We start from the raw sequence: 16,579 nt of genomic DNA, 5'->3' as shown, positions 1-16,579 counted from the left end.
GCGCCCTTCACTGAAGCTCCCATTTGCTCCCTTGTCTTACGCACTTTATTTACCTCCTTCCAGAACATCTTTTTATTCTCCCTAAAATTTAATGATACTCTCTCACCCCAACTCTCATTTGCCCTCTTTTCCACCTCTTGCACCTTTCTCTTGACCTCCTGTCTCTTTCTTTTATACATCTCCCACTCAATTGCATTTTTTCCCTGCAAAAATCGTCCAAATGCCTCTCTCCTCTCTTTCACTAATAATCTTACTTCTTCATCCCACCACTCACTACCCTTTCTAATCAACCCACCTCCCACTCTTCTCATGCCACAAGCATCTTTTGCGCAATCCATCACTGATTCCCTAAATATATCCCATTCCTCCCCCACTCCCCTTACTTCCATTGTTCTCACCTTTCTCTATTCTGTACTCAGTCTCTCCTGGTACTTCCTCACACAAGTCTCCTTCCCAAGCTCACTTACTCTCACCACCCTCTTCACCCCAACATTCACTCTTCTTTTCTGAAAACCCATACAAATCTTCACCTTAGCCTCCACAAGATAATGATCAGACATCCCTCCAGTTGCACCTCTCAGCACATTAACATCCAAAAGTCTCTCTTTCGCGCGCCTGTCAATTAACACAATCCAATAACGCTCTCTGGCCATCTCTCCTTACATACGTATACTTAAGTATATCTCGCTTTTTAAACCAGGTATTCCCAATGTATATATTCCCAATATATATATATATATATATATATATATATATATATATATATATATATATATATATTTATATATATATATATATATATATATATATATATTTATATATATATATATATATATATATATATTTATATATATATATATATATATATATATATATATATATATATATATATATATATATATATATATTCCTATGAGTCCACGGGGAAAATGAAACACGATAAGTTCCCAAGTGCACTTTCGTGTGATAATCACATCATCAGGGGAGACACAAGAGAGTAATATAAGCCAGTTGTTGCACAACGAAGAGACGAAACTAGGACGCCATTTGGTAAGCAGGCGATTGTCCAAGACATGTCTTGGACAATTGCATGTTTACCAAAAGGCGTCCTAGCTTCGTCTCTTCGATGTATATCAACTGACATATTTCTCTCTTGTGTCTCCCCTGATGATGTGATTATTACACGCAAGTGCACTTGGGAACTAATCGTGTTTCATTTCCCCGTGGACTCATAGGAATATCTTGATCACGCGCAAAATTGTGATCCTTTCCAATATATATATATATATATATATATATATATATATATATATATATATATATATATATATATATATTGTTCATTTATTTATTATACTTTGTCGCTGTCTCCCGCGCCAGGCAGGTAGCGCAAGGAAACAGACGAAAGAATGGCCCAGTACACCCACATACACATGTAAATACATACAAGTCCACACACGTACATATACATACCTATACATTTCGACGTATACATATATACAAATCCTCCCCTCTCGTTTTTTTTTCTCTTTTTTTTTAATTTTCCAAAAGAAGGAACAGAGAAGAGGGCCAGGTGAGGATATTTCCTCAAAGGCCCAGTCCTCTGTTCTTAACGCTACCTCGCTGTCGCGGGAAATGGCGGATAGTATGAAAAAAAAAAAAAAAAAAAATATATATATATATATATATATATATATATATATATATATATATATATCTTTTTTTTTTTACTATTCGCCATTTCCCGCATTAGCGAGGTAGCGTTAAGAACAGAGTACTGGGCCTTTGAGGAAATATCATCACCTGACCCCCTTCTCTGTTCCTTCTTTTGGATAAGGGAGAAAGAATACTTCCCACGTATTCCCTGCGTGTCGTAGAAGGCGACCAAAAGGGAAGGGAGCGGGGGGCTGGAAATCCTCCCCTCTCATATATATATATATATATATATATATATATATATATATATAAGGAAAACGGCAAACTATGAAAAAAATATATCGATATGCCTTTCATGTACAATATTACTTCTCCAGCCTAAGTGAAGTATGTATATAATGATGCTGAGGAAGAGTTGACAAGCAGCAACAAAGATTCAGAAGAAAAAAAATGGCAAGAAAAAGATTAGATATGGCTTCTACTCTGAATGTATCCACCACTAGAACCCAGTCTTCCAAATGTGTCATAGAGCTTACTTGCAGTCGTTCATTTTCGGCAAAAAGTCGAACAACTTGTTGACGTTCAGCATGAATAAATATATTTATATCCGACAACGCAGATCGAAGCTCGATAAGCTCGTGTGTCAGCTGTCTCCGCTCATCCTCAGCAAATGTAGGTTTAGTTGCCTTCTCATATCTGTGAAATACATTCCCAAAATAGTTTATAATGCATTAGCATACTGTTCTCCTTGCTAGTACAGAGTGCATACACATAATCACATCTTGTGGGTTGTACACCAATTATGCTGAGATGCCCATAGAAATACATCAATGAGACATCCAAAAGAATTCCGTCTTTCAAAAATCAATTTTTCATGTAATTCAAAGAAGGACCAGAGACAAATACCTAGGTGCAAAATCTAGTTTTTACCTGTGTCAACTGAACTGCAACGAATTTGATGGCCAATAAAAAAAAACTGCAAACCATTCCTAGAAAGGGAAACTACTTAAATTTTCTAATAAGCCTTTTCATGGGTGTGTGAGACTATTACTTGCGTAGAACAGTTTTAAACTCGTGTTGCCGTTTCTTTACCCTGCACACACACACACACACACACACACACACACACACACACACAGCGACAAAGCAAAATATAAAATAAATAAATATATATATATATATATATATATATATATATATATATACATATATATATTTTTATTATTATTATACTTTGTCGCTGTCTCCCGCGTTTGCGAGGTAGCGCAAGGAAACAGACGAAAGAAATGGCCCAACCCCCCCCCCCTACACATGTATATACATACGTCCACACACACAAATATACATACCTACACAGCTTTCCATGGTTTACCCCAGACGCTTCACATGCCTTGATTCAATCCACTGACAGCACGTCAACCCCGGTATACCACATCGCTCCAATTCACTCTATTCCTTGCCCTCCTTTCACCCTCCTGCATGTTCAGGCCCCGATCACACAAAATCTTTTTCACTCCATCTTTCCACCTCCAATTTGGTCTCTCTCTTCTCCTCGTTCCCTCCACCTCCGACACATATATCCTCTTGGTCAATCTTTCCTCACTCATTCTCTCCATGTGCCCAAACCACTTCAAAACACCCTCTTCTGCTCTCTCAACCACGCTCTTTTTATTTCCACACATCTCTCTTACCCTTACGTTATTCACTCGATCAAACCACCTCACACCACACATTGTCCTCAAACATCTCATTTCCAGCACATCCATCCTCCTGCGCACAACTCTATCCATAGCCCACGCCTCGCAACCATACAACATTGTTGGAACCACTATTCCTTCAAACATACCCATTTTTGCTTTCCGAGATAATGTTCTCGACTTCCACACATTCTTCAAGGCCCCCAGAATTTTCGCCCCCTCCCCCACCCTATGATCCACTTCCGCTTCCATGGTTCCATCCGCTGCCAGATCCACTCCCAGATATCTAAAACACTTCACTTCCTCCAGTTTTTCTCCATTCAAACTCACCTCCCAATTGACTTGACCCTCAACCCTACTGTACCTAATAACCTTGCTCTTATTCACATTTACTCTTAACTTTCTTCTTCCACACACTTTACCAAACTCAGTAACCAGCTTCTGCAGTTTCTCACATGAATCAGCCACCAGCGCTGTATCATCAGCGAACAACTGACTCACTTCCCAAGCTCTCTCATCCCCAACAGACTTCATACTTGCCCCTCTTTCCAAAACTCTTGCATTTACCTCCCTAACAACCCCATCCATAAACAAATTAAACAACCATGGAGACATCACACACCCCTGACGCAAACCTACATTCACTGAGAACCAATCACTTTCCTCTCTTCCTACACGTACACATGCCTTACATCCTCGATAAAAACTTTTCACTGCTTCTAACAACCTTCCTCCCACACCATATATTCTTAATACCTTCCACAGAGCATCTCTATCAACTCTATCATATGCCTTCTCCAGATCCATAAATGCTACATACAAATCCATTTGCTTTTCTAAGTATTTCTCACATACATTCTTCAAAGCAAACACCTGATCCACACATCCTCTAACACTTCTGAAACCACACTGCTCTTCCCCAATCTGATGCTCTGTACATGCCTTCACCCTCTCAATCAATACCCTCCCATATAATTTACCAGGAATACTCAACAAACTTATATATATATATATATATATATATATATATATATATATATATATATATATATATATATATATATATATATTACACATTCGCCATTTCCCGCGAAACCGAGGGAGCGTTACGAACAGAGGACTGTGCCTTAGAGGTAATATCCCCACTTGCCCCCCACCACCCGATCCCTCCCCATTTAGTCTCCTACGACGCAGGGAATACATGGGAAGTATTCTTTCTCCCCTATTCCATAGATAATATATATATATATATATATATATATATATATATATATATATATATATATATATATATATATATATATTTATCTATTTATCTATTTATTTATTTATTTATTTATTTATTTATTTATTTATTTATTCATTTATATTCGCCATTTCCCGCATTAGCGAGGTAGCGTTAAGAACAGAGGACTGAGCCTTTGAGGGAATATCTTCACTTGGCCCCTTTCTCTGTTCATTCTTTTAGAAAATTACAAATGAGAGGAGAGGATTTCCAGTCCCCCGCTCCCTTCCCTTTTAATCGCCTTCTACGACACGCAGGGAATACGTGGGGGTATTCTTTCTCCCCAATCCCCACGGAGACAGCGACACAGTATAATATATATATATATATATATATATATATATATATATATATATATATATATATATATATATATATATATATATATTATCCCTGGGGATAGGGGAGAAAGAATACTTCCCACGTATTCCCTGCGTGTCGTAGAAGACGACTAAAAGGGAAGGGAGCGGGAGGCTGGAAATCCTCCCCTCATTTTTTTTTTTTTCCAAAAGAAGAAACAGAGAAAGGGGCCAGGTGAGGATATTCCCTCAAAGGCCCAGTCCTCATCCTCTGATCTTAACGCTACCTCGCTAATGCGGGAAATGGCGATTAGTATAAAAAAAAAAATATATATATATATATATATATATATATATATATATATATATATATATATATATTTATATATATATACCTATATATTTTCTTATCATTATTATCATACTTTGTCGCTGTCTCCCACGCCAGCGAGATAGCGCAAGGAAACAGACGAAAGAACGGCCCAACCCACCTATATACACATGTATATGCATACACGTCCACACACGCACATAAACATACCTATACATTTCAATGTATATATATACATACACAGACATATTCATAAATACACACGTACATAATTCATCCTCGTTCCCTTTATTCGTACCCGTCACTACCCTGCCACACACGAAATGACCCCCCCCCTACCGGGAACGCGCACGAGGCAGCACCAGGATAAGACAAGAAAGGCCACATTTTATCGTAAGTAATCACCATCTCCCTCGCTAAGTTCCCAAGTGCACTTTCGTGTCATAATCACATCATCAGGGGGTATACAAGAAAGAAATACGTCAGCTGATATACAACGAAGAGACGTATCTAGAACGCCATTTTGTAAACACGTGACTGCCTAAGTCAGACAACGAGCGTATCATAAACTTATCATGTGTACAAGAAGGGGAATTGTTTATAAATTTTACCAACAATAAAGCTATCCAATTTATACAGATCTTCACCAATATTAAGGTTATAATTCTTTGTGTATTTTATAATAGAAGACTATTTCTCGTGGTAATGGTGGAGTTAGTTAAGAACTGAGATGGCATTAACCAGTCAGTACAATAATAGTTTTTAAAGTGATTAAACAAGGCACTTGATTCTTGTCCCGTTCTTATACTATATTTATGATGAAGGTCTAGTTTAGATACGTGGATATGTGTGGTCCTTGTGGCCATCCTCACAAGATTGTGTTTTCTTTAATGAATTAAATAACATACACCCCACCAGCTACCCAGGTCAACCCCTTCCACCTGACTCTCTTTTATCACTCTCTCTTACAAGGGTTACGACCAGACATAGCAGACAGTGCTTGGGCCAAGAAAGATTGGTGTTATACGGCGGGAACCAAGTGTGATGTTGGGAGTAAAATAACTTCTCCAAGTACTGGCACCTGATGAGGTGGACTGTCTCCCCGAAATATATCGTACAACATGTACAGAAAAATCACATGTTAAATAAAATTGCATGAATTACTGAAGTGCGATTTCACCTTCATATATATATATATATATATATATATATATATATATATATATATATATATATATATATATATATATATATATATTAGAAAGGATCACAGTTTTGCGCGTGTTCAAGTATATTCCTACGGGTGCACGGGGAAAATGAAACACGTGTTTACCAAATGGCGTCCCAGCCACGTCTCTTCGTTGTATATCAGCAGACTTACATTTCTTTCTTGTATCTCCCCTGATGATGTGATTATTACACGAAGGTGCTCTTGGAAACTTATCGTGTTTCATTTTCCCCGTGGACTCACAGGAATATACTTGTTCACGCGCAAAATTGTGATCCTTTACTATATATATATATATATATATATATATATATATATATATATATATATATATATATATATATATATATATTATTTCTTTATCATACTTTGTCGTTGTCTCGCGTTAGTGAGGCAGTGCAAGGAAACACGAAAGAATGTCCCAACTCACCCACATACACGTCACCCACATACACACGTCCACACACGCACATAAACACACCTATACATTTCCAACGTATACATATATATATACACATACAGAGACATATACAAATATACACATGTAAATAATTCATACTTGCTGCCTTTATTCATTCCCGTCGCCTCCCCGCCACACATGAAATGTGTAGCGCAAGGAAAAGACAACAAAGGTTACATTCGTTCACACTGAAAGAGGAGGGAGCGGGGAGCTGGATATCCTCCCCTCTTGTTTTTCTTTTCCAAAAGACAGAACAGAAAGGGGCCAAGTGAGGATTTTCCCTTACGGGTTCAATCCTGTTCTTAACGTTACCTCGTCAACGCGGGAAATGGCGAATAGGTATATCATTTTCCCCCTGGACTCATAGAAATATATATATATATATATATATATATATATATATATATATATATATATATATATATATATAATCATCATTATTCATTTATTATACTTAATCGCCGTGTGTGTGGGTGAGTTGGGCCATTCTTCCGTATTTCCTTGTTCTACCTACCACCTCGCAATCGCGGGAGACGGCGAATAGGTATATCATTTTCCCCGTGGACTCATAGGAATATATATATATATATATATATATATATATATATATATATATATATATATATATATATATATAAAATCATTATCATATGCATTTACTATACTTAATCGCCGTGTGTATGTGGGTGAGTTGGGCCATTCTTTCGTGTTCCCTCGCACTACCTCGCCATCGCGGGAGACGGCGATTAAGCATAATAAAATTAATAAATGAATGAATAAATATATATATATATATATATATATATATATATATATATATATATATACATACATATATATATACACATATATGTATGTATGTATATGAGTGGATGGGCCATTCTTTGTTTCCTAGCGCTACCTCGCTGATGCGGGAAACAGCGATTATGTATAAAATAAAATAAATATATACTTGATCAGTTTCCTGCATTAGCGAGATAGCGTAAAGGAAACAGACATAAAAAGACACATCCACTCAAAAACATACATATATACATACTTATATGCACATACAGAACCTTCACTCCATCGTGAAGAGATATATGCACAATCACTAGAGGAAAGAGAAAATAAGTAACGGTGAGTACTTTCGTTTGTTACATATCTGAGGAAGTGATAAACGAAAGTACTCACCATTTCTTATCTTCTCTTTCGTGTTGATTGCATATATATATATATATATATATATATATATATATATATATATATATATATATATATATATACATATATATTTACATATTCGCCATATGCCACGTTAGCGAGGCAGCGGTAAGAACAGAGGAGTGAGCCTTAGAGGGTATATACTCACATGGCCCACCTCTCCGCTCCTTCTTTTCGAAAATAATAAACGGGAGGGGAGGATTTCCAGCCCCCCCCCCTCCCCGGCTCCCTTCCCTTTTAGTCGCCTCCTACGACACGCAAGAAATACGTAGGAAGTATTTATTCTCTCTTATCCCCGGGGATAATATATATATATATATATATATATATATATATATATATATATATATATATATATATATATATATATATTTTTTTTTTTTTTTTATTGATTTTGCTTTGTCGCTGTCTCCCGCGTTTGCGAGGTAGCGATATATATATATATATATATATATATATATATATATATATATATATATATATATATATATATATATATATATATATAAGAATTAAAAGGGGGAAGTTTTTGGGTCAGGAAAGTAGAAACCTTCCTTATAACATGGGTTTCAGTGGCTTATAAAACATTCTGCTACAATGATGGATCTCCAAGAAGGTAACCCCATCATTATCAAAAGAGCGGTGTAGGAATTTGGAAGATCAAGATATGAACAGCATGTAGGCAGCATTTATGATGTTTCCTTTTTTACTCCTGAACAATTTATACACAGTTGTACAAGGAATGAAATGAAAAGTACAAATTAGCCTTACTTTTCAAGTAACTCTAGCATCTGCTGGTGTTCTGCATCAAACTTGGCAACCTTCTCCCTGTACAAGTCTACAAGACGCTGTGATGGTTGCAGTTTCTCCAGTTCCTCATTAACGTTGATATCCTGTGGAAAGACTACTACTATAATGCAGTATTCCTTATTTCGGAACAATTTCTTTTTCATACTTATTTCCCATTTCTCATGACAGCGAGGTATCACCAGAAACAACCTAACAATGGCCTCATTTGCTTACATCCACTCTCTAACAGATATATGAAATGCACCAAGGCCCCATCCACACCCAGGCCCTACAGATCTCTCCATAATCTCCCCTGACAGCTTCATATTCCCTGGTTCAGCCCAGTGACAGCACACATCCCCTGTATCCCACATTACTCCAATTCGCTGTACCTCATATACGTCTCACATCCTCCAGCATGTTTAGGCCCCAAAATCTCATGTTTTTTTTATTTTTTAACTCCACACTTCCACCCCTTCCTCAATTTCCCCCTTTTCCTTGTTCCCTCCATTTCTGACGTGTATATCCTCTCCTCACCCATTCTCTCTATATATCCAAACCATTTCAGCACACCCTTCTTAGCTCTCTAATACCCGATCACTTCTTAATCAATCCTCCTCATAACACATACTGTCCTTGCACATTTCATTTCGAACATATCCACTCCCTTCCATTCTTGTTTATCTAGGGGCCAGTGCCTTACATCCGTACACCATCAGAACTATTACACTCTCAAACATACCTATCATTGCCCTCACACACAATGACCTCACTTTCCACACACTCCCCAATGTGTCCAGGACCTTAGCCCCTGCATCCATCCTATGGCTCACTTCTACTTTCATTCCATGCCATGTCCACTCTTAGGTATCTATAACACACCACTTCCTCAAGGTTCTCTCCTTTTAAACTCACACTCCTACCAACCTGTCTCTCTCCACTACAGACCCAATAACTTTGCTCAAGTTTCTCCTTTCACACATACCATTGCCATATCACCAGTAAACAGCAACTGACTTACCTCCCAGACACCCACCCCCAACAGACTGCAGACTCCCCCTCCCCCTCCATGACCCTCGCATTCAGCTCCCTCACCAGCACAAATGAAGTGCGATAACCTTTCCTCGTCATCCAATGACAGATCTTTCTAGTCTTAAACCAAAGGCAAAGCTAAAAACTTCTGTCGCGCTACTTTTCCTTCATTTTTCTATTGTGACAAAAGTACAGCAGTCTCTCCCACAGTCAAAATATCTCTCTTTGGTTCTCGATTCTCCTCTAACTCTACCTTGGATGATTCTAACATTTCTCCACCCTCCAATGCTCCTCTTACTAACCCTATGTCCTTTCCTGTAATCTCTTCAAAGACAGTGAGCAGGGCACTTCTCTCTCTGGACACAAGCAAGGTTATGGTCCTAATGGCATCCATCCATGTGTACTGAAAGAGTGTGCCTCTGAACTTGCACCTGTGCTTGCTTGTCTGTGCTGTTTCTGTTTAAAAATCTTAAGTTTTTCTTCTTCTTGGAAGCAAGCACTGGTACATCCCACCCCTAAGAAGGATGACTGTTATAACCTCTCTGAAATTATCGTCCTGTCGCTTTGACATGTATCATTTCCAAAGTCTTTGAATCCCTCCTCACCTCACACATCTTGAACTTCACAGTCTTCTCTCTGATCGCCAGTATGGTTTCAGTAAGGCGAAATTCACTTGATATCTTTTCCTATCTTACTAATGTTTGGTCACCATCCCTGAAAGACTTTGGGATATCCAAAACTTCTGATAGCCTGTGGGACTGGGGGCCTCCTTTCTAAGCTCCCCTCCCTCATTTTGCTTTCTCATTGCTAGCTTGATGGATCAGCCCCTCTCCCGTTCTGAATCACCAATAGTGTCATCTAAGGTTCTGTCCTATCTCCTAAACTTTTTCTCCTCTTTATCCATGATTTCCTCTCTTCCTCAAATAACTAAATGCATTCATAGGATCACCAATCAGCATTCCTCCATATCTTTCAATTCAGCTCCTTCTTCTCTCATTCAATCTGCATCTTTCTCTCGATACAACTTCCTCAATAAACTGGACAGGATACCTCTTTGGGGTAGATAATATCTGGTTAAGTTTAATGCCTCCAAGATCCAGTTTCTTCTCATCAGGCTATCGAAAATTCTTCACAACTTTCCTCTCTCCCTTTGATGGTTACATACTTCCACCTCTTGAATCCATTAACATACTTGGTATTACTGTAACATCCGCTCTATCTTGCAAAGCCAACATTAATGAAATAGTTAAGTCTGCCTCCAAGAAACTGAAAGTCCTGTTTAGATGTTGAAACTTCTATTCTTCTGAAAAGATACTCCAATCATACAAACGACTATATCCATTCTTGTATAGGTGTACTGCTCACATATTTGGGGTGGTTCTAGCTCTGCATCCTTGCTTTATAAGTCGAAAGCAGTCCAACTTGTAAACTCTCCCTAACTTCAAAATTTTACTCACTTAACCTACACTGCAATGTTGGTTCACGTTCACTCTTCTGTAGGTATTACTTTGGTTCTTCCTCCAGAGAACTGGTTGCTTGTGTGCCCATACCACTGGCTAGACCAGGCAATAACTGGCAACCTGCCACATCACATGATTACTGTGTGGCCATTGGCAACTTAAGGGTGAGCTGTTTTGATAAGTTTCTTTCCCAACACCTCAAAGCTTTGGAACTATTAATCCTCTTATGTCTTTCCCAACAACTATGGCCTGGCACATTTTACTAGACAAGTTTTTCACCTCCAAAATTTGAAAATACTTTCCAGTATCTCTTCTTTTCCCCTTTCATTAACCTCTATATATTTCAAGCAATGCCCAGCCTTCATGATGACTTCTGTTTGCGACAGGAGCCTTCAAAGTAGGAAAAGGAAAAGATACAAATCAATCTGAAAAATTTACATGTGAAAGAGACTTGAAGCCATATACAACTGCTGCAGCCTTTCCATTCATCAGTGTCCACTCATATGCAACAATATTATGATAACTATCTTTGTAATATCAATATTAGTAAAAATGAAATAAATTGATTATGCTAATGGATACTTGTAATGCTTGTATTTTTGAAATGTGAGTTTTAAAGCAGAAAATTTTCCAAATGTTCTTTCATTGTTGCATATTTCACTGTAATCATGTACTCCCTGTTTTTCTTACACACAAACATCAAATATTCATGTACAGTATGTCTTACCTAAAGCACATGAGTTTTCAATATGAATATAAAAGAATCTGGTATCTTCTTTACAAAAAGTCCTTTCAGTTCTACAATAATAACAATAAGCTTTATTATCTTAGGTAGTGTAAATGCCCAACATGGAAAGAAGGCTCATCAATACAGAATGTTAAGAAGTACTGGTTTAGTGCTAGGGTGATGGACAATTAAAATAAACTAATCAATGAGTCACTTTACAAAGGCATAAAAGGCTACTAGATAGCATACAAAGTTCAGATGGCCCCACAAGTGAAGAACTCTCTCTCTGTACTATACAAAGTCTGGGTGAGCTTTATATTTCCACAAGCAAGGTGGTGGGTGATTATGAATTGGCTTGGATGGGAGTGAGCCAATGCTGTTGTATATTATTGGGGGCCATCTCTAAGATTTTCTTCTTTAATCAAAACATCAATAAATCCCCCCTGTACAACAACAGGCAAACGAAAATAATCTGTGGCTTTACCTGTGAAGTGCTGCATTTCAAAACTTACCTGATCATCACCTGATACCCAAGATGTTCTCGCATTCCTTTTGCCATGACTATAGATCTTGCTTGTGGAATTCTTATTTCTGTAATCATTTTGCTGATATCAGATATACTTCAAAATAAATCAACACGAAAAATTGAAGTTGAAAAATGGCTGTCATATGCTAATTTCAGGCTTTCCTGTCCCTAGTTCTGATTAATTCTGAGATCTAAACCATACCTGATATAAATAGTGTAGGCATTGTACACTGAAAGAAAATGCAAGAGTTTGAACAAATGTCAATTTTTATGGTCTGGAATATTCTGCTGCATACTTATCAAGTTTTTATATTATGATATACATAAAGGTAATGAGCATGCATGGTCCTAAGCTTACCCCTGTAACCTGACTTTATCACTTTATCTAACTCATACATAATCATACCAGTACCAGGGGGTTGATGGTTTGTTATAGTGGTTTGGGTGGGAAGGGTCTTGTGGTGCTTCACAGAAGTGAGGGCTGAGCATGGTGAGGTAGTACTGTATTACTGGGAGGGTCTTTGTTTCACTGTGTTGGTGATGGTTGCCAGGCAGCCAGTGACTTCTGTATGCACTAGTTTTCATGGTTTGTAGCTTCATTATAATTTCTTTAGAGAGGGGAGAAGACCCAGCAGGTGAGGTGTAGTTTTGAAAGGAGTGGATTATTTGTTTGTAAACGATATTAAAGGATTCTTTTTCTTGTCCAAATATCAAGCCAGTTGATGTTCTGAGGACATTTAGTTTGTATGTTGTTTTTGTACTGATGTCATTAGTACAGGGAGTGAATGTCATTTGTGCATTATAAGTGATGCCTAAAATGGCCAGTGTTTTGTTCAGTGGTAGTTTTTGTCCATTCAAGGAGACTGGAGGGTGTGAGCTGGATTTGTGTTTGTCTGGAGTTAAAAAGGGTGCTTGAGGACTTCTGTGGAGATACAGACATTCTGTTCTGGGTGAGTCATTGTTCCAAATGTGTACTGGAGTGCTGCATGTCTGTTACTATGGCCATGATGTCAGGGTACTGTGATTGTAAGGCATCTGTATATAAAAGAACCTTTATGATGTGACTGGCTAAAGGTGATGGGAAGTTGTTTAGGAAGAGACTGAAGGGGTTGCAGAAAGAGAGCTTCTTGGAGAACTCCACTGCAGAGTTCAAGTGTTTTTGATGTGAAACTGTTTTGAGTACTCTACCATGGCAGCTGACTATGAAACTGGCCAATCATTTTCTTTATCACTGTTGTGGTGGGTGGTGTGAAGTATCTTTTTTGCAAATGTGTCAGGGGCAGGAGGGGGCTGAGGTTGGTTGAAGCCATCTAGGATATGTTGCAGGAGGCCTGTGTGTATAGCTTGTTGGTGGAATGGTTATGTCGGAAGCCATGTTCTTCAGGAGAGAATGGTGTTTTTTTATTCTGTAGTACTTCAGCTTTCACAAAGTTTGGATATTGAGGACTGAAGTGACAGAAGGAGGTAGGAGAGAAAACCTGGTGGTTTGAAGGATTTTACTATTGGTTTTAAGTTAGCAAGTTTCTAGATGTTATGGAGTTTGGTTTGAAGCCAGCAGCAGATGACTATGCCTTGAAGTGCCTGGACTGCAAATGGGCCAAAGTCTTTTAAGTGAGTATGAATGCTGTTAGGGCCTGTAGCAGAAGAGTTACTTATGGTTTCAATTACAATGACTGTATCACCAGTAGTGAAGGGTAGGTGGGCAGTTGTTTCTGGATGGATTTTATGCAGGTTTTTCATGACTTTCATGTTAAAGGGTGAGGTAGGTTTGTGGCTGATCTTTATTTCTAAAAGAGGGTTGGTGGTTAGTTATACAGTGGTTTTGTCATGTTGCACAGAACTGAGTGCAGAACATGTTTAGGTGGGACTGTACTCAAGGATCTTTGTTTCACTGAAAAAGGGTTGAGAGTTTGTGGTTGCCAGGCAGCCAGTGATTGTTCTGGGAACACAGTTTTGCGTGGTTTGCAGTTCTGTTACATTACTGGATGCTATGTTGATGGTTGTGGTTGGTTAAATCCATCAAGGATATGTTGTATGACGTTGGTGTTTTGTGCAGTGGTGGTGAGTTTGGGAGACATAGCAAAAAGTATTGTTTATGCAATAAAAATAGGAAAGCACATTAAAGCTATACAAAAGGGAGGATAACAAAACTGCTGGAGGTATACATCAACATAAGGCTATATAATGCTTAATGCTATCTAAAGCCTATACCTTCTTCAAAAATTTTCTACTTCCAAGGTATGGTAAGTTGTGACCTATATCACTTATCATTTCTGTATTACATTATATCAAGAGATATAATTTTTCATTTTACTATTTTGTAATCAAGCTGCATTTCAGTGTTCTGAGACATCGATCTGGTGAGCACTGACAAAAAAAAATTGGCTAAAATATCTTTACTTTTTATATCAAACTTAGTTTCATCAGCATATATGGTCACAACTAACTTAGGGAATTCAGAAGGCATTCTCTACATTAGAGGCAAAATTTGGGTTTTATCATACCATTAAATACTGATTCATTCTGTTCTACAATGCCAATTTGGAATAACAGTATCAGTTCCTGAGTATAAATGTAGACATTGCACCTTACAATATCATGCAAGGTGACTGTACAATGAGAGTACATGTGGGGTTATCTATTGCAAAGGCAGAAAATACACTTTGTGAGAAACAAAATCATGCAACACTCTCTAGTACTTAAGATTTATCAATGTTTTCAAAATATCCTAATCACACCTTTGACTGAGTAATGTGCAAGTGGTACTGGAGGTTAACAAGCGACCAACATAGCAAGCAGTTATGCGAATAACAGCAACTGAAGAATATTACATTCCTAATACCATTTCAGCTTTTACTTATGATTAAGTAATGTTCATAACGATTCCGTTGTTTGTTTTCGTAAGTGTAAGTACATATAATATTTACTATCCCCTTATGTAGTTTCGTTCAATCCAGCATAAGGCTCAAATTCACACTCCGTAACTTATCATATTCTCTAAACAGTACAGTGATAGCAGTACAACAAACAAAATCACTAAATATTCAAAGACAACAAACAGCAAGGCGGAACTAAACTAAATTCTAATCAAAAATCAATTAAGCCAGTATTAAAATGACTTATGAAAAGTAATCAGTGATAAGAGATCAGCTTTCGAGCACCAGTGCTAATGTATTTGGTAATCACATCGGCAAAAACAAATGAATTTCATATTCCTGAAACTAGATTCTTTGGCACTCCGACAGATACAATGGCACTCATACTTTGTGACTTTAAGTTACTCACTAAACATATCACAACATATAGGAGACTTAATATTCACCAAATGAAACCCAAAGTGGGTAAGTTACTGTAAATATCAGCTGGATATCAGGCATATATTCAAATCGTTTCGCAAAGTTATCAGTGCAAATATCAGTTAACATTCCAGTAACAACTATTGGCACGTTCAGTAATAAATCAAATATCACCGACATCAAAGGTATTCTGACACATAACAACATGCAATACAGCTTTGGTTTGTACATACATATAGAGAATCACGTCAAGGTGTTATGTCCTACACAGTATAAAACACTCAATGCATCTTTCTGCATATTCACCTCTCTAACGCGGCCATTTTTAAATAACAAGCACTGTTGTTTCCTCAATTGTTATTGGTGTACAAGGTTCTCTCCAACCAATCACAGGAATGAGCACCTGTTCCATAATTTTTAGACTGACGTCATGGTGTATCAAATGAAATTAAAATCTTCAAAAATATTGACACAATAAATACCAATAATTCATATGTATAACGTGAAACTCAAAATTCAGATACAGTGTTAGTCAAATTTCAACTGCATGTTAATTAAGCACAACCAATTGTGTTTTCTGCTTAAATGTT

General features: G+C 37.5%; 1 protein-coding gene across 6 annotated transcripts in view; it reads right to left on the bottom strand.

The window, feature by feature from the left end:
- LOC139756555 (coiled-coil domain-containing protein 77-like) overlaps positions 1-16,406 on the bottom strand; it is a 32,661-nt gene extending 16,255 nt beyond the window's left edge. The window contains exons 1-4 of one of the 6 annotated variants that reach the window (XM_071676139.1): positions 16,296-16,406; positions 12,680-12,758; positions 8,931-9,052; positions 2,193-2,352 (exon numbers count right to left, since the gene is read on the bottom strand). In XM_071676139.1, coding sequence (XP_071532240.1) covers positions 2,193-2,352; positions 8,931-9,052; positions 12,680-12,758; positions 16,296-16,312 — 378 coding nt within the window. In that variant the 5' untranslated portion in view covers positions 16,313-16,406. Of the gene's footprint in view, positions 1-2,192; positions 2,353-8,930; positions 9,064-12,679; positions 12,759-16,222 lie in introns of all 6 variants that reach the window. The other 5 variants (XM_071676140.1, XM_071676143.1, XM_071676144.1 and 2 more) reach the window with 5 other exon arrangements.
- Positions 16,407-16,579: the final 173 nt, after the last annotated feature.

The sequence above is a fragment of the Panulirus ornatus genome, chromosome 22, assembly GCF_036320965.1.
Source record: "Panulirus ornatus isolate Po-2019 chromosome 22, ASM3632096v1, whole genome shotgun sequence".
Lineage (NCBI taxonomy): Eukaryota > Metazoa > Arthropoda > Malacostraca > Decapoda > Palinuridae > Panulirus > Panulirus ornatus.
This window is presented reverse-complemented; position numbering and strand designations above follow the sequence as displayed.